The 20,193-nt window shown below is 42.1% G+C and overlaps 1 protein-coding gene across 1 annotated transcript in view; it reads right to left on the bottom strand.

The window, feature by feature from the left end:
• Positions 1-20,193, bottom strand: part of LOC141014502 (partitioning defective 3 homolog) — a 357,805-nt gene that overhangs the window by 172,363 nt on the left and 165,249 nt on the right. Inside the window, exons 6-12 of the mRNA XM_073488320.1 lie at positions 18,581-18,687; positions 17,480-17,563; positions 13,481-13,606; positions 10,666-10,881; positions 9,284-9,471; positions 2,946-3,085; positions 2,318-2,443 (exon numbers count right to left, since the gene is read on the bottom strand). Of these exons, the coding sequence (XP_073344421.1) occupies positions 2,318-2,443; positions 2,946-3,085; positions 9,284-9,471; positions 10,666-10,881; positions 13,481-13,606; positions 17,480-17,563; positions 18,581-18,687 (987 nt within the window). The remainder of the gene's footprint in view (positions 1-2,317; positions 2,444-2,945; positions 3,086-9,283; positions 9,472-10,665; positions 10,882-13,480; positions 13,607-17,479; positions 17,564-18,580; positions 18,688-20,193) is intronic.

Raw genomic sequence — 20,193 nt, forward strand, 5'->3', positions numbered from 1 at the left:
TGTCAACTAGACAAAAAAACAGTCTCTTTTTATATTTTAATCTGTCTATGTGTGTGTGTGTGTGTGTGTGTGTGTGTGTGCACGCGCGTGTGAGGCTATACTCTTTTGACAGATGCCTGTGGTTTTCTGGCATGTCACTCATGCTACAATTTAAAACATCATCGCATTGTCACTGCAGGAATGAAATGAATGACAGTACCTAAATGCTCCTCCATACATGTGGTTTACGTGGGTCTTGGCAATGTGTGGAGTATATACAGTATATGCACGCACACACACACACACACTCCCATCCAGAATGTGTGACAGAGGAGGCAATTACCAACCATGCTTTTGCTCCATGCTTTATTCGCAATAACTGTCATCGGCAGAGCCTCGGCCTCCTTATCTGATTTTTATGAACATACTTGTGAGGATTATTGAGATTTGTGAAAGCACTGCTGGGAAATGTGAAAGTGTGTGAGAGAACGAGGAAAAAAGGGGCAGTGAGGGAGAGAGTAGCAAAATGCTAATCCAGCGTGGAAAAGTGATGAAATATTAACTAGCCGCCTCTCGCAGCGTGAAGAAGTTGGTCAAAAGAGAGAGAAAAAAAAATGAAAACAGAGAGAGATTATTAGACAGTGTTTGCATGATGGGCTTTTTCTAATCGTGTCATGCCTGAGAGAGCATAGCCATCAAACTCTCACACCACACTGCTCATGAGTTGACAGCACAGGGGCGCCCTGCATTTTTTAACACTCCTGCAGCATCGTACAGCTGCTGTCATGGCTGCTGAGAAGAGGTACGCATCAGTTTTGGTGCAGTCAGTGGCTATACAAACTGAACCTGAAGGTCAGTGGTTTGATGGCGGCAGTGGCCAACAAGATCATGCACAGCCACATTATGCTGTCTTCACAATTTTAATATCAATGACATGTTTTGAGGTTGTGCAAGCTTCCTAATTTCCAATCTTGTGACTCCTTTAATAAAAGTAGGGGTAAAAAATGAGCCAATTTATGAATGTTAAAATTAAAGTGAAGCTGTAGACCAATTAAAGTGGAGCAAAGTCTAGGGGTGGTGTGTTTCTAAGTGGAGAAACAGCACATTAGCAGAGTAAAATGTGTCTCACAGGGCCATTACTCTACAGGTTGAACAGCTCCTATGGCGGGGTTAACAGCCCGACTGCCAGGCTGAGTATTAACGGTAGGAGTGTGGCTGGCACCAGAGGCCCCTGGACTGCCAAGGTGCTGTGACACCCGAGCCTGCTGTCAGAGCAACTGAGCGCAGCCTGGACGAGGGCAATAGCCTCACCATCTGTTGCACGACAGCCAAAGTCACCCTGTATGTAGGTTGTGTGTCTGAGTGTGAGAATGTGTTTGTGTGTCCAAAGTTGTACAGTATTTGTGTCTGCTCATACACATCTTACGCATCTCTGAGGGTGTATGCGTCAACTCCTTAGTAAGTGTGTGTGCTTCATAGCTGTATCTGAGTTAGCCGTGTGCTTATTCATCAGTGTGTGTTTGTGTGTGTAGGGTTGGCTGTTTAATTAAACGTATCCACTCTAACACTTGGAGAACCATGTGTGTCCATGTGGTTCTCAGTTGTTATTCGTTTGGGGCTAAAGTGGCAGTAGCCAATGAACATGAAGGTGCATTCAGACTTCAAAGCCACTGCTGGAGCTTTCAGGCAGACCTAAAATTATTACATTTTGTTGGCATTTTAACCATAAATCCTTCAGAGGGGAGCAGCCAGTTCAGGAATTAAGGAATACAACAATGATACGATTATACAATAGACACAAGAATGTAAAAATTGGAGTGCAGAGAAAATGATTGAAAGAGAAGTTGATGGGTCGAAGGAACAGTTAAAAGCACATCAGCACAGCTAATGACTAACCCATGACAAACCTATATCCCAGCTGCACTGACTGTTACACATTTAGTGCCCTTTACCATATTCCTGAAGTGAGTTCATTGAGTCAGCTAGGATATGCAATATCAAATTGAATATTCTGATCCAGGGTTGGGGGGTTGGTGTCCATAGAGTTTTGTTCCCAGTAAACAGAAATATTTGTAATATACACCTGAAAAAACAGCCATCTATGTCAGTCTCCCATGTATATTAATTAATAATTAAAATAATTAAAATAATTAATTTTATTTAATGAAATAACTGAAGAAATTACCAAAGGTCAGGGACAACTGCTGTAATTTTGCATAATGTTTTACTAAAATAAATGTTAAGTTTTTAAGGGATTAAGAAGTGATATTATCTTTTTCTTAGTGGATAAACACGAGTAAAAATAGGTTATACGGTAAGGAGCTGGCTGGGCACTGACCACTTCTCGAGGCAGCGAGTCCTCTTGGCGAATCACCAACAGGTTCACAATCCCACCCATGGGCGTAGCTCGGAGCAGTGCCACCACTTCTTCCTGGCTCTTACCATTCAGGTCCACTCCACTAACCTGTACACACACACACACGAACGCACACAAAAAAATTAAAGTTACTCATAGAACACATAGAGGCAGATATATATGCACACACAGATACACACACTCAGCGGCAAAACTAAAATCATCAAATAGGAACTCTCCGAATTTAAAGAAGAGGAATCATTGGCCTCCACATAACCTTTATGCAGATTACCCTCTGAGCTGGAATTAAACAAGGGTTATTTCCCCCTAAAGCGAGCACTAGCTGATTTTCATGTCAGTCTGATTGAAGTATAATCAAAATATTGTTCCATCTAATCACTTTTGCTCAGCAATTCAAAGCTGGAGCTGAATTGTTATAGCCATAGGGAACACAGTGTGTTTGACTCATTTCAACAAAAGCTCTGTAAGATTGAATTTTGGAACAAAACCATATCAGCAAAAGAGTAATTAGTGTCTGAGATAACATACAATCTCACAGAACACAGTTGCTGAACGCTATAATGGTAAGAAATAGAAAGTGCTGCCCCACCTCCAGCAGTCGGTCTCCCGCTTTTAATCGGCCATCTTGGATGGCGGCCCCTCGAGGAAGGATGTTTTTGACATAAATGGGGGCACTGCCACCAATTGGGACGTCTCTGGATGTGATACTGAACCCAAGACCCTCTGGACCTAGGAAATATGGAAAAGAAAATAATGTAGTTAGAAATGTAACATGATATTTCCCTATTTGTTTTTCTCATGCAGACTCATTGTTTACAGATCACAGCATCAATCCTTGACATTTCAGTGTCTTGCTCAAAGTCACTTCATTTGGCAAGGTCTGCCAGCGAGGGTGCATGAACCTAGGCAGTTAAAGTGAACGATTGCCAGCCTACATGCTCTCACACTGTGCTAGCGCAGAAATACAACAGTAACATTACTGATTTACAGCCCTGTGGAAGCTTTATCGTTCTGAAGGTGGAGAAGTAAATAATGTGCATGTGTTTATGTTTAGTAAAGTGTTCCAACACCTCCATATGAGTTCATAAACGTCAACAACAGAAGATTTGTTTCTCTAGGTAAACACAGTGACATCCATTTTCTTGCAAAGTTACATGACTAACAGAAAAGCAAAATGCAGTACACTGCCACACTGTGCCTATGATTGTAAAATATAGTTAGTTTTTTTGTCTCTAGAAATGCATTTAAGAAGGAATATTTTGTTATTTTGTTAGAAGAACCAAAAAGTACCATGCCAATCTATCAGTGCTTTTACTTTAACTCTAAGAAAGAGGCCAGACTGTTGAAACCATTTCTGAAAGATCCTTTTCATCAAATGCAGCTGTAACAAGAGTAACCACTATGCAGGGATCAAATTATGGTTTTCCACCATGTTCTGAACCTCCTGTAGTTAATACAAACATACTTACTTCCATCCTAACTTTTTTCATTGGTTTGCCATCAGGGTGTGTCTCACTCAGATTTTTTAGGAAGTAAAAATGAATATATGTCCCCAACTCTCTAAATATAGTGTCAAAGCTATGAACCAAAATTGAGTGTTTATGATAAATGCATGTGGACTGCAAAGCCACGCTTGCGAGTTACGGCTGGATTAAAGAGCGGTTATGGACCAGAATAAGCAGAGAGAAGTGAATGATTATGGATTGCAGAATGCATGAAAATGCAATTCAATATCCGCTTACAATGTAATGCACTACACCTAAATAGCAAAATTGCTGTTTTCTAAATCATCCCTGTACCGTGTCGTGTGCCAGATGTTTTGACCAAAGAACCCTTCAGACTTTGCTGTAAAAAGGCAGGTCACTGAGCTGTGCTCAAATCATGTCTGGGTCAAGCCAGCCTTCTACTATATATAGACAGTTTGAAGTTTGCATAATGTAGAAATCATCGTCATTATGTGGTCATACAAAGTTGCTACTATCATTGAGCAAAAGCTGTGTGCCTTTTGGAAATGCAGTGAGTGCTAAGACTACATTCAACAGCTGAATCTGAGAAGGAATTTCAGATATCAGCTGTGCTAAGCCATTTGCTTTAGGGTTGCTTTAGACTGACCTTTAAGGTTCATCAGATGAATATGAATTGCTTGAGTAGAGGAAGTAGGCAAATACAATGACATATAAATAAGAGCACCTCAGGCCTGACCTTTTCCATTGACCAGACGCAAATTTGTCAAATAAAAGCAAAAGATCGTTTCAAATGTCAGCTAGGGAATGAGGTAAAACAAACAAATTGTGTTTGTTGGGTTATTCTTTGACAGAATATTCAAAAATTCAATAGCCCTGCTACATAATGCTATTAGATGAGTCAATAAGAGCAGTGTTCAGAGAGGCAGACTCCACAGTGTATAACCTAGCTGTCTGTGTCTCAAGCAGTCAAGTAGAAAAGTCGCGTCATGTGGTTTCAGTGGAGGGTTTTCTGATGGTAACAACAGTGATCAGTATTCAAGTCAAAGTAGCTGCTCATTTCACAGAGCTGTCAGCACCTCTGATGGTTCATCATGACCTACTTTTCCCCAGCCTGTCGAAATGTCTCGCTGACAGTGATGCTGTTGATGAACAAGAAACACAAAGAGGGAGAAGCTCGGATCCTAACTTTCCCCTGGCTTCGGCACACAAACAAACTTGCGGCAAAGGTGATGAAGAGGTTGCTTATGAAGTCAAAAAGTTGAGCTGTTGAGGATAATGATGTGCTATGATCTCTCCTTCAGTGCAGCATGATAACGAAGTGGACAGAAATAGCTTCCATCATTCATGTTGGATGTTAAATATACAGAGTTTTCTTCGTGAATGCCAAACTTTTAACACAAGGTCACATAGATGCAGTGGTGGATTCTGACTCAGTGCAGTTGCTCAATTTGTCTATTATTACTGCATGACCAATCATATCTGACTGTAACTGTGTCCTACAGTGGATAGACTGCACATTACGGGCCATCTTTTACATCCTCAACATCACTGACCATGTTAAAATGCACAAAATATTTTTGCCCTTATTCCAAAAAAGACACTTTCTGTTTACATGACCGATGAATATTGAATTTGTATTCCAGTTTCCATGCAGCTGTGCATACCACATACAATAACAAGCCTCCCTCCTTCAATTGTTCAATCACCCTTGTGCAAAGGTTGCCGTTGCAATATTTGTGCATATCCAAACATCTGTTGATACTCAATTCATCATGTTAACAACAACAAAATGGCTCCATACAGAAAATTGATTTTAAAAGATTTTATTAGAAGACTTTGGCTTTTTAAAAGCCAAAATCTTCATCATAGCTGCTAAACTAAAAGTGTTAATACACACCCCTCCTGAAGACAAACAGTCTTTACACACACACTGCAAGAGCTCAAACATGTGTTGAGGGTGTAAATAATGTAATTTCAAATCAATCTGGTTTGCTTCCAGAGTCTTGGATCACACCAGGTGACCTGTATGGAGCCATTTTCAGTTTGTCTTTTTGTTTTTTTACATTTTAAAGTCCCCATCTACTTCAGTTCTTTAGGCGAATGCTGCAACGCTGTCATACTGTGACACTCCAAAAATGTTTTGTGGACTAGAAAACTTCACCTGACTTTTCATAAGCATAGGGATGATGATATAAAGACTGCATTCTTATTTTTAGGTGAACTCATTCTTTAATTTGAATACGCTGTATTAGGAATAAGGCCGAATACAGAATATCCAAATGGAATATGTCTCAAATTTGGAATACTGTGATATTCAGAAAAATAATGGAATATTGTTGTGCACTTTCATCAACACATTGGTGTGCATATAAACAAAATTATCATCTTTTTTCCCTTTTCCACTGTGACCCCCCCGCATGGCAGGTCCACTCCTCTCCCCTGACCTGAACGCTGCATAATGAGAAGAATCAAACTCTGGCCCATTGAAAGATCTCGTCGGTAATGGTCTCCAATCAGGCAATTAGGAGAATGCATCTCTAATAGGCCTGCAGTAATTAACCACTGACGTCTTTATTTTGGGTAATAGAAGACCAGGATAAAAGTAATTGTATCCCTTTCTGGATTAGTTGAAATCTTGGCTCCAATAAGCCAATTAAACAGCAAACATGAGGAGAGGCTGAAGCACATTACAATGACTTAATGGGGTGCCTATGTCCTTTTCGACTGCACTATTTGATTAAGGCACTCTTGTTAATTTGCCAGGCAAGATCTGCTCCCACCACTCGGAACTCGGAGCCACTTAGACAGAGTCAACAACAAAACTGCTGAAGCCTTTCTAAAAGTACATTAGTAGTGATAAAATCGGATGGTAATCAAATGCAACTGTCAAAATGGATTTCTGATGCACATTTCCTTCGACTCTGTCTTATTTTAGTGCTCAGTTAAATTTCCATGTCAACAACATTTGGACAATAATTCTTCTCCATTTAGATTTTGCGTCTTGAAGTTTACAAGCGAGGCACATCCAATCTGGTAAGCCCCATTTAAATCATGAGCAATAATCTGAGAAACCATTTCTGTCACTTGGGCCAGAGCAGACTTTTGAGAGTTATGACTGGTGTTCAATTAGACCATGAAGTAATGTGGCTAGGGAAAACAAACTAAAGTACTGGCATCAAGTCTTGTGGCTGGAGCAGCACCAACATCTCCACAGCTTGGTTTCGCTTAAATGAGAGGCTTGTGTGCGGAAAAAAAAGAGAGGAATTTTATCGTTATAAACAAAAATATTTAACTTTGCACTGCAGCCCCAAACTGTCTGAGGCTTCTGAAACTATGCTCGCAGTGCTCGGGGACCTTCGCCAAACATATTAGAGCAGCTTGTGACTGCATTTCCCCAGAGTGTGTTGCATTTAGCCTGCGCTGCTGCCCTCACTTGCCGCACTATTCCCTGAAGCTCGCTGTTACAGCCTCGGTGCCAGCTTTCATCGAAACATCTGCTCCCACTGACAGATAAAAAAAAGGAGCAAAGAGGAGAGAGAGAGAGCAGGCAAGTCACCTCAGCACTGGTTCATTTCACAACCAACTGCTCGCCAATGCATATGAAGATAGAGGAGTGACGAAAATGAGATGGAGTCTGGCAGTAAACCCACCACAATGGTTGGCTAAGATACAACTGCTCTGGTATCAAAGGCCTGTCCAAGTCCGCAAACAACCCGACCTCAGCTGGTAACAGACTGATTGCTGAATCTTAATATTACAACCACAAGACCACGGTGATGTAGCCTGAGTGCATCAAACCACAAGAAGCAGATATGTGTGTTTGCTTTTAGCCTACTCATTTTTTAAACAAAGCCTAAAGGCAAGCAGAGATTTTTAAATAATTCCTAAAGATTTAAGGTCGTCTTCCTCCGCCTATTCTTTACTGAGGAGAAAATAAATGCATACAGATGATGATGTGGCCCTTTGTCTCCTTTGTCTCAGTGAGGAGTGAGGAGGAGTGACAGAGCGGAACATGGGTGATGGAGGCAGGGATAGAAATAGAAAGAGAGACAGGTGTTATGTGTATCTGCTGTCACTTAGGGGATAAACTACTTTATGGTTGTCACATCAGCTGATTGATGAACGAATTAGTGCAACTGTATGTTTGTGTCTTAAAGTGAGCTTTAAGTGCAGTTAAATGTAGAATGCATCTGAATCAGGCTTGTATAAAATATGCTCCCGTACAAAACAGAACCTGCGCACTTTGATGCTGTGATATCAGTTACACAGAGTTCTTCTTTAACTCTCTGCTGGTAAGACCGGAAGTAATTTGTCAATGAAGGGATTGACAGAAATGTTGAAGCAGTTCTAATCTGTTTTAAAAAAAGACATTCTTATTTTTGCACGGCTGCAAGCAAAGTCAAACCACTGTCAATCTTTCTGGGCCCTTTTTTAAAAACGTACTCTCAGCACAAAGCAGTAGGTTTTGGGTGCAGGGACTCTCTTAAAGTTTATTTTTCAACCTTTAATTGCTACCGTGATGATAGAATAAATTATAAAAGATAGTGGAGCTGTTTATGATCGCATCAAACCGATGATAATTCAGTCAAATCCACCGTATCTCATATTGCAAATGGTTACATCATATCTTAAAATGTCACAAGCTGCGTTTGCTTCATAATGCATTCCAATTATAAAACATGGGCAACCGAAAGTTTCTTTAAAACTTGTAAAGAAGGCTGTGACACAGGACAACTCTGGTAATATGATGTCCTTTTAAATGACCAGAATACCAAGTTACAATGGACCCATTTGATGTGTGTGGAGGTGTGTTGCAGCCTGCTGTCATTTGCATGAGATTTAATAAAAAGTTAACACACTGGACTGTTCTGGATAATGCCTCTGGGCTTCAGATTTATCAACATATCTTTCCTGCTGGCTTAAGTTGGCTGCTGAAGGAGAAGATTTGAATCGAGTATAAAGCAGCTTTGAACAATAGAGACTGTTAGAGTCATTCATATTCACTTACTGATAACTGCAGACTGATTTACGGAAATTCCTGCTTGACTTTTATTCTGCAACATGTATTTAAATAAAATACTTCATTTACATTTTAGGCATTGTTATGTTATTTCTGTACGTTTTGATTGTATGTCCAATCAGCCACCAAAGTGGCAGCTGAGTGACACTGAGTCAAAAACAGACTGATTCAGAAAAGATTATTCTGAGTGCGAAGTCTCTTGCTTTATGCTGCCTCACTTGAATGAATATCCCTCCTGTTTGTGCCATCCTCCCACAAAAATACCCCACAGACGGGCAAAGCAAATCTTAAGATCAAGCAGCCATACAAGTGCTTGTGCCTCCACGAAAATAGTGTGTGACGATTCCTTCCTTCTGCAGAAGTTTTTACATTTCCATCGTAACTTTCTCATGAAAACACTGAAAGATGCAAGCATGCCTTCAGGTGCGTGCTGGTTCTTACCTTTCCTCAGCTGGATGCTGAATCTGCGGCCTTTGTTCTTCAGGTAGGAGCTGCTGGACGGGTTTGTGCTTATCCTGCGCTGCAGGGAGGGGGAGGGGGCTGATGAGCTTCTGGAGACCAAGGTGTGGGGTAACGTGGTGTACCGTCGGCTCGGCTCCGGAGTGCTTCCTGCCAGGGGTCCCTGCTGGCTACAGAGCAAGACAAAGACCAAAGTTTGATTTGTTTTCACTGACATAAATAGACCGTGTGGAGAGGTAGAAAGCAGGAGCTCAGTTCCTTCGACATTTCCAGCATGCTACTTTGGTATCTTTGGTATTTACTGTATTTTTTTCAGTTAACAAGTGGTATATCAGCATTCTACAAATAATCATGAGCATCAATTTCAACAACAACCAACATCAGGAAGAACAAATTAATTCATAATGATATTATAGTTGGCCACTATTGACAACAATGATGGTAACAGCAGCTTAGGACGTGAAGGCTGGACCTTGCCCTCTCCATGGATCAGTCGGTTTATGAAAATGCTCTTGTCCAGTCAATAATTTATTGGTTGACAAATTGCTTGTGGGGTTAGGGTTGTTAATTTGTGAAAGTTCTGATATTGTGCTGCCAATTTGATTTAACTGCGCTGTGTCTGCCTCTTGTCAATGTACAGTAATCTGTTTGTTTTCTCTTTACTTTGAGCTAATATCAAGGGCTCTACTTATATAGCCATCATCTGTCAGGCTGCTATTATGTAAAGTAAGATGCACAAAAACTTTCTTTCAGCATCAAGTGATTATGTCTATGGAGAATACTGACTAATGTCTCACAGAGACACACAGAGCGTGAATAGATGATTTTATATCAGTGAAATTAATACCATAAACCTGGAGACAAGGACCCACATGTTGAGCTTTCTGGAATTAGGCCAAAGACATTACAGAAATGAATAGTAATCGCAGGTAGATGAAATGGGCTTTTAACAAGATGATCAGCGATGTAGATGTGGAGATCTCAGGTACAAATTAGTATTAAACTGCTCTCTCGCCTTTTATTGTGCGGCTTTTAAACTTTGACATATTCACAGGGAACATATTAAGAAAAAGTAATTGACTGGTGTAATTAAAACAGAATTGCATTCATTTGATTTGTGGCAGCCTGAGACTGCTTTGCCTAATCATGTGCACAAACAAGAACTTTTGTTATTTTTCCAATCAACCGGTTGGACAGAGAGGCAACTTTCAATTAATGGTTCTGTGTGTGTCTTGTTTTTATCTGGTTTTCAAATTCGGTGCTGGTTGTCTTAACAGCCATTCAACTGCAGCATGTTTGCTGCACAGGGAAACACAAGGTAACTCTCCTCAAATTACAAAAAACAAAAAGGCTGTCAAACTTACTTGTGGTTGAGGCCTGGTTGTGGTCCAGACCTGGACACCAGACTGGACCTGTCCCCAGACTGCTGAGAGTCTTGGCTAAAGCGGACTCTGTGGGACTGGGGAGAGCTGAGCTCACTTTGGGCTGAGAGCAGCTCGTACTGCCTTGTCATGGCTGCGGGGACCACGTGGAAGAGGATGACCGGGCAACGCATGGCCTGCCTGAAAATGTTCTGGGCTCTGGACGTAATACAGAGAGAGACGGAAGGTCATGCAGACAGAAATAAATTAGCTTCAACATGATAAGAGATACAAGTACAGTAATGTACTATCATAGCTTGACTGATAGAGAAGGATAAGGAAGGCCATGTTACACTGTATGTTTGAGATGTGATAGGGAGAGTTGCGGTTAACATGTCCAATTGCAGGGTTACTCAGAAACATAGCAGCAGAGGACAGAAATTACATTATCTATAATTACCAGCATCAAGGAAGGAAAGAGATAAGCATGGTGACTCAGTGATTGAACATCATATATTGTGTATTCTATATTATCCCAGTGAAACCTACTGTATGAGAAGTCCCCCTATAGTGTAGTAGTCTGTGTGTGGTTAGAGATGAGTGGACACGACAATCATAACAGAGGCGATGAATCATGCATCAAGGAAGCTTTCCAGACAATACGATTCCAAACAAAGCAGACACACACTTCATTTCTAACACACAATATAATGGAAAAAAAGCCAAAACACACACTGAGTCTCATGCAAGTTTTGGGGCCAAATAAGCCAAGACAAGAGCTCGACATCATTCCCAGACGCAAGAATTGTTTAGTCTGGATTTGCTGGTGGCACTTAGCATATAGATAGACTGGCCAGGAGCGAGCCACGCTTCAGCATTAGGGGCCGGAGGCACGGTGGATGTCTGGATTCCAACAATCCCACCTCCTGTTTCCAGACCCCCATTACAGCACCAGTAATACCATGCTGATTCAAATGATAGCCGCTAAGCTGCTCCCGCCACAACAGACAGCACTTCATTCAAGCTGTGTCACAGAGGCAAGGCGCGCACGCCGTACCAAGCCACTTCTGCAGGATTTGGTCTTTCCCATCCTTATTCCTATGGTAATTTAGAAAAATCACTCACATGTGCACATTGAGGGATGATGACTGAGGGAGTCTGTGTGTGTGTGTGTGTGTGTGTGTGTGTGTGTGTGTGTGTGTGTGTGTGTGTGTGTGTGTGTGTGTGTGTACACTCCCACCTGCACATATAAAGTGCCATCACTCCAGCAATCAGCCTCCACGCGGGTCTGATTGAATAATAAATCACCCCATCAATGCATCATTACATTCAGTTAGATTAAGCGCCTCAAAATATTTACCCATGCAAAACAATCCAAGGAGATTACACTATCACTTTAAATTGTCACTCTGTGCAGCACACAATCAAGCGGGGGAGGGGGGCGGGGGAGTGGGAGGTGAAGGCTGGCGAAGAAAGTTTAGCTCCTTCACCTAATTTCCATGCAGAATCACAAACATCATATGCATTTGGATGCCGGCGAGGAGTATGTGTTTGGCAGGGGAGGGTAACTGCGGAACGCGACAAAACATCACTCCCTTGTGGATTTGGTTTGTAAGCCTCTTTCACACTAGAAAAGGCTCGGAAGGAAACTGGGATGTTTACTAATGACAATAGCATCGTTTTGAAAAGAAAAAAAGAAGGATCCTAAAACCTTAGTGGCTTTGTACACAGTCGGGCGAACACATTAACATAATGTGGTAAGGTAACCGTGATCGTCAGGAGTTTTACATGCCGATGGAGAGACTTTCTTCTCTTTGCCAAAGTCAGTTACAAAAATCTAAGCATGTCTTGCTTAAAAAAAATAATATATTTTCACAGTGATAGAGTTGTTAAAGAAAAAAATGAAAAAAATAGTCTCCAACTCTACTTCTGAATGCAGAGGGGTTCCAAAACTTGGTTTCAGTTTCTGCCAATCATCCAGCAGGGTGGCTTTAAGCCCAGTCGTTTTAGATGATGGTGTCCAGCCCAGTCTGACTGTAGGCTGGGCCTTTGTTGGCAGGAATCTGGGCGATATCTTCCTGTGGAGCAGTAGATGATAAGGGAAAGAGCCAAGCAGACCTCCACACACTGACTCCAAAAGTAATCTATTTCTCAGCCTGACACACACACCTGCACACACACACACACATACAGGTGTAGATAACACTTCATAGCTCAGTGTAGCAGTGTGTGTGTGTCAGGGCATGTGCAAGTATGCGCACGAGCATGCATGCAGCCTGCGTGTGTGAGAGGGAGAAGGGTGGCTTTGGGTAAATGGTTGGATAGTCCCAGGTTTATATCTTCATTCCACTTTAGGAAATGAAGGGTAGCGATGAATCGATAGAAATGAATCAAGAAAAGAGTGTCAGCAGTTTTGGATCAGAGGGTGAAGCTGTGGTGAAGGAATGCAGGTCACTGAGACCTATTAAAGGATGACCAACACAGACAGTAATATTTCTTTTTTATTGTGAAGCTGTGTGGGCGTTGTGTCAAACTGCAGTTTAGGCTCCACTTATCAACAGCAACACTATTTACTTTCACTGCACTTAACGTCCAACACAGTGCTCTCAGTGTGAACTGTATCACCGAGCAAACAGTATCACATGATCAATCCCAGCTCTGGATGTAGTGAAAGAAATTTAAATCAGCAGGGTGCATCTGACAAGAAGAGGACCTCCTGGAATTATTTCAAGAGTAACTGAGAGAGGACATTTTTATTTCAGAGACAAGAGGATACTTCATATATAATCATTAATAGACCGCAAACTTTTGAGCTTACTGTTCGAAGCGCAGGTGGCGAATGTCTGCCTGATTAATTTTGACGATACAGTCGTTCTCCTTAAAGAGACGCTCCTTCTCCGCTTTGCCCCCGCGTTCCAGGCGCTTCACAAGCAAGCCCTGAGTCCTGGAAAATGATCATGCAACATCTCACATATAGAACATTTTGACACATACTGCAGCAATCATAACACACACAGTCAAAAAAAAACAGCAGGGAAGTTGCAAGCCTTGTCCCCTGCATCCATAAAAGGTAATGACAATCCACAGACGTCTAGAAGAAGAAGACATGGAGGAGGGAAAAGAGGTGAATATTAAAGAAAGCTACGTGATTGACATTATCCAAAGAATTAAGTAAATGAGAAGGGAAATGAGTAAACAAGTATGAAGAGTTCATAGAGTTTTCTGGGTTGTTTTATTCTTTTTGTTTTATCAGTGAGCTCATCTGAAAGATAATATGAAAACATCAAAGTTAACTACTCAGTTTAACTATCATAATACTTTTAAAGTTGGGGAAAGTAATTAAGTTTCCAAACTTTATACCTATTGTAATGTTCTGTACATTTGCACGCTGCTGTCACTAAAAGTAAAGTTTCCAAACTTTAAGCTTGGATAAAGACCTGCACTTTCCTGGGGCCTGAAGAAGCACTGCATTACTAACTAAATTTTAAGCCTCTGTCCATGCCTCTGTCCCCGACTCTGTCTGCCTTTCTGTGGGCAGGTTTGAGAGAATGACAGGGCGGGTTGTCTGAGGTAATCCACACCAACAGCTAAGAGATCATCTTAGGGCTTCAGAGGAAACGCTGCAGTTGCCTTCACTGGAGCTTAAGACGAGCGCCGGCAGTGCTGTAATAAATACCCAAACAGTTCCACGGCAGTGCCATCTCAGCACTCCTCAAAAAAAGGCAACCTTTACCTTCAAATACACCCCCTCGCTCCCTCCTCTAAATAAATACATCAGTGAGCTCCTTTGGGGCTTTAGTTAGGCCCTGAGGATAACCGCATGCAAAGAGATCTGATGTGCGCTCGCACAGCAGAACTACAAACTCCATCCGTCTCTAAGGCGCCAGATGCCTGAGGTAGCAGGTAGACTGAGTGCAAACGTCTCGTGTCCTTGCATAAACTGACAAAAAGTTTGGAGGCTTACTTTTGGGAAATTAAAAATAATGATGAAATATATCAGAGCCAGAACTATTCAGAAGCCAATGTAAGATTTATAAGATATAGTAAATTGTACTGCAATCGACAGCTCATCAGTAGCAAGGACATAAGCTGCGTGCTTTTCATAATCCTCGGTTACTCCCTATCGTTTCAATGGACACATAAACAGCAGCACATTTAAATTGTGACCCTGTTTACCGCAGACATCAAGGGCAGATCTGCAGAGCTCTTTAGCATTTCAGCCAAACAGGGCCACTTTCAGGACATTGCTCTAATTGGCTGCATAATGTGGACGTACACGCTCACACCGCAGACTCATCTCAGCTCCTCAACAGGGTAAATGGTTCAGCATTAAGTTGAAATTAAAGATCACAAAAGGCCCTTCCCTCTTTCTCGGTGTGTGATCTGGCGTTGCCAGGTCAGCTTAAGTGTGTTGAACAGAGAGTAATTGCGGGTGCTGTGGAAGTGGACATGATTGTGCTTTATCTCCATAAGTGTTGGCAGCTTGAAAACAAAGTATTACGCATGGAGATTACACCGTGGACACACTCTAATGACTTCTGATCTGGTAGCAGACAAGAGACAGTAGATAAAGGAGTTTCGGTTGATCCCTGATCAGTATTCAAAGCAGCAGCAGGGAGGATTGGGGATAGAGCTGCATCTTTTAGAGATTTAAAGAAGATGATTTTGTAAAAGCACTATTATTGTGATGACTGTAATGTACTGCCACCATCTCAATTCCTCCCCATCTCACACTAATAGGTTTTTTAGATACAAAACAGTTAGGTGGGGAGAGCAGAAGAGCTAAAGAAAAATCTAAATGGCATTTTCACAAGTCAGTGAATGTATTAGTTGCCAAATATAAGCACAAGGAGTTTGTAGTCCAAAGACTCTGGAGAAAAACATCAGTCCCACTTTCCCTTGAACACAAAAATTATCGTACTGTAAGGCTTTACTCCATCTTGTGGCTGGGCAGCAGTGCTGAGAAATGATTTGAGCATGGCCACCTGCGCTCATCTACTGCCTTTAATCAAATAATAATCCAATCAGGATCTGTTTATGCACGGCAATTATGTCCACAGTTTGTTTACAATTGAAACTGGTCATGGAATGAGAAGTTCATTAAGCAAAGAATGCATCTGCGTGGGTTGTATGTGCGTCTGTGTGTGCAGATGTACAGCATATTTATGTCTGCACAGAATTCCAAGAGATCAGCTCTGCGTGATAGCACTGTGTGCAAGTGTGTAAGAGCCTGTATGGGAGCACATATCCCAAGATAAGTCCATACTGTTGACAAACTTCACAAGCTGAGTTCATTTTCAGGTTTCTTAGTGTGTGTGAGAGAGAGAGAAAGAGATAGAGAGAGACAGTGTCTACTGGAACTCTAAGTCTCCAGTCTTTCAGAGACTCAAAGCTCTCTCCTGTAGCTGTCTCCTCCTCGTGCTTGGATCTGACTTGATGTCAGTACAGTGAAGCAGAATGCGGGCAGCCGGCGCTGGAGTGCCTGCAGTTCCTTGTTTGCTGTCTGGTTTCGCTGGCTGTCTGACCCCCATGGCCCTGGTCTAGACACTAATGACAGCCCGCTGAGGCTAATGCCTCCTGTCCTAGCTCACAGCTCACAGGAAAGAGCTGGGCCAGGCCATTAGCATCAACCCACTGACCAGACGCTAAGTCTTATCATGTCTCAAGTTAATTGAAGGCTCTGATAGCTATTAGTGCCGACCTTAGCTGATGGAGAAGAAATTTACTGGCCATGCAGCATTACTGCTATATCTTACAAGATGCAGTCTGATTTAGTGGGAATACAGAGGAGCTTAAGGATAAAAGCATGTCTAATAAACTGTTGGATTTGAACTTTATTTGAGCAATATCACTTGGTGCGACTCATTGTGAGTCATTATTTTCCATCTCTGACTCAGGATAACGCAAAGTGTCACAGCTTCTGAGAGAGTCAATGACACGATGTCAAAGCTAAATATAGTTTCCTGACACCTGCTTATAAACAGCGATAGGATTAGTGTCCCAAAGAAATGATACGCGGCAATCCTCAATGACAGCCGTCCTCCCTCTCTCCCTCAAATGTCATCCCATTTCATCTCCTCACTCTGTCTTTTCACCTCATCCCCCTGCCTCCCTCTCCTCAGCGCTGAGTAGTCACATTCCCCTTGGTGATGTGCCAGTCCCTTAGCATGCAGCAGGGATCCGTGTTCTACACAAGCTTTTAGCTTGATTACATCTGGCTACTTCCTCTGTCCTTTATTTTTTCTGGAATAACTATAAACTGGGATGCATTCATTCCTCCTCTTGTCCCCTGTCATCGATATTCCTTATCAGTTAAAAAAAAAGGCAAATGGAAGCAGTCCGAATCACCTTCAAGGCAGAGCGGACACTGTTGTGACTCACATAGGTTAGAATTAAATAAAAGTGTAACTCAACTTGAAAAAACTGTGCAGTCAAGAGCAAAACTACTTTCATCTGTTCTCCTTGCCACTGGGGGCTTTAGAGCTGTGGGAAAAGAGCGGTGCTGGGTATGGGCGTGGTGTTTCAGCAGCGAGACTCACAAAAATAAGATGATAAGATGGCCGGAAGACTCAAAGTCAGTGAAAAAGGCAGCCTGGAGTAACATATTAGAAGAGTCGAATAAGGGAGAACAGAGAGCTGAGACTTAGAGAAAGTAGGGGAAAATATGAGTGAAAGGATGAGTAAAAGTTAAAAGAAAGCAACATCCACAGGGCTTCATACCAAAGGATGCAGGAGACAAATAGGATGGTGCAACTAACTAGTTATTGTTGCACATTAAGCTGCACTGATTCTCAGATTTTATTTTATTCTTTTTTACCTGACATCCTGTGAACTCAAAGGCACTATGTGGATCCCCAGGGGCCCTCCTTCATTGGACACCTCGACCGGCTTGAGCATGCCTCTACAGGACGATGATGGATGAGGCCGAGAGGACGAGAAGAAGGAGGAGGAAGGGGGAGACATGCATGAATAACAAATAATAGGAATGACAAGAAAATGTAGAAAAGCAGGCTGTAAAAGACAACAGTCAAACATGACAAGACGCTGATGGGATGTATGGGATGGGGGTCGGTGTGGCCTTACTGGTGGAGGCTGCATTGTGTTTGTGCCTATATAAAGTCATCCATTACTAAGTCAGGCTGGTGGACCTCAGGGTCGATTAGGGACCCAAATGGAGACTCCAATTAAGTGATTAAGATCAGATTGTTGCGCTAAAAGAGAACAGATTAATTGAAAAATGTGTGAGGAAGCGAGGAGAGGGAGGAGAAGGTTAATTTGTGTGGATAAAGACGTGAAGACAAATGAACACAAGCAGCCGTTGATGCAGATGCGTGTTCTGATGTTGATGGAAGAAGGCGTGGTCCTTATGTACACTCTGTGTCACTGTCATGTGATAATATGTGTTTAGGTGTTTAGCGATGATGTTCTGGCAATGATTAACCTTTCTGGTATCACTGTGATGAATTAAAGCACAGCTCACCATGATTCTAGCAGTATCTACAAATGCATTTTTTTTTTTTTTTATTGTATTTGTCCAGGTTTTGTGATTCAAGCAGCAGTCCCATATGAAATAGAATTAAATGTGTGTGGCACAAAGCATCAAAGAGTCTTCAGCGTGCTTTGAGATAAATGCTAAGCATTAGCGTGCTAACATGCTCACAATACCAATGCATAATAAGCATGCAGTGGTGGCAAGAATAATATTTTACACGTTTAGCATTTTAATTTAGCATGTTAGCATGCTAACATTTCCAAATGAGAACTAAACACAGAAAAGCTGCGGCCCTAGCTTTTAACTGATGATGGAGCTATATGAAAAGTTGAGGGATCCCCAAAGTTGTTACAACTCTATAGGGAACATGAATGTGTACCAAATTTCAAGGTAATCCATTCAACATGTTTGTTGGGGATGACTCACTCTAGGTTTAACACAGGTGAATGTTCCAATGAGGAATCAGCCCTCCCGACTGGCTCTATCCGCTCGATCCTCCTTTCTTGTTTCCTTCGCTCTTCTTCCTCCTCCTCCTAAAAAGAAAAAAAAAAAAAGATAAATCATTAAAGACTGTTGCAGCAAAGTAAAATAAAACTCACCCTCTCTCCGTCATTATGTCTATTTGGCTGTGCTTGCATCTCCTCCTCTCCTGCCTATATCTTCTTTCTGGCTTTTAATCCAATTACCTGCAGGAACAAGTAACGGCCTCTATTCTAAATCAAAAGAGACTTTCAGTATGGGAGCGCTGATGATGCTGTAGAAACATCCCTCCCCAGCCAAACTCTTCAGTGACTGTAGTGACAAAGTGGCCCTGATCGATTGATCCTGTTCAATCAATCAGGTCTGGCCTGGGGCATGGCACCGCTGCCGGATTTTTGCGGTGATGCGATCAGGTCTAGAGTGAAGGAAAGTGGTCGCGGCCGCTGTCATTTGTTTCTCTCACTCTCTTCATTTCATTTACTCATCTTCCTTCAGGGCCATTAGGCAGCAGGGCCGGGAGGCGGCGGCTTTTACAGGCGAGTCAGACATCTGAGGTCTTAACTAGGCTCTGGGACCAGACAGAGCAGCTTCATGCTCTCCTTAATGGGGAATAAAATCTTTATCTGAGCTCTCTTTATGGAGATGGTGCAGATTGAGCAGGGCACTTACACGCAGTGATGACATGCTGCATGTAGAATAGGAGGGAGACATATTTAATAACACAGGGTCCAATATCAAATTATCATCTGCTGAAGGTTAGTTACAGGAGATGCTTCATCAACAAGTGACAAGCACACTGAACATCAACATTTCTTCATTTTAAAAGGAGAGGGTAATTTCAGATTTTGCTTCCAGACCTGTTAGTAACTGCTGACCAAAGCGGCAGACTGTGTGTGTTTTTCTCTGTGTGTATAAGCTTGTTGGAACCCAGAAAGCACTTTGCCTCCTTTGGAGGGTCTGCTGAAATGCTTTGTTAGCCGCTGCTATTTCCCCGCCCTCACCCCTCACCTTGCTTTTTCTCTCTCTTTTACTAAAATGTCAAGCACATCCAAATAGGTTTTGTGCCTTCCTGGTTACTTTATGGAAATGGATTCAACCCTTTTCAGAGGCCAGGATATCTTTGACGACACTCAGGCGTTGTACAGGGAGACTCTGTCCCCAATTTATTTATTAGAGTCGGGGGTGGGGTGGGATGGGGGGCATGAAAATTTCATCAGCAGCCTACCTTAGGAGACCTCAACTCACCCTACCTGTCTGTTTCCCCTCTCTAACCGTCCAATATGAAAATGAGTCAGTCAACCAGTCACCCACGCCTTTAATTACATGTCAGCTGAGGTCATAGATGCCTCACAGGGCCTGTACAAAGCCTTTTATGAAAACCTCCCAAGTAGGTTGGTTGGATTTTTTTCATGCACATATATGCTGTGCACAATGAACAGTACTTGGCCACCTGTGGAAATCCATAAGACAAGAACAATTAATATAAGGCCATATAGGTATATTATATAAGCCTGGCATGCAGAAACATAGGTATGAAAGCCACAATAATGTTGACTTTA

Source organism: Pagrus major, chromosome 19, assembly GCF_040436345.1.
Source record: "Pagrus major chromosome 19, Pma_NU_1.0".
NCBI lineage: Eukaryota > Metazoa > Chordata > Actinopteri > Spariformes > Sparidae > Pagrus > Pagrus major.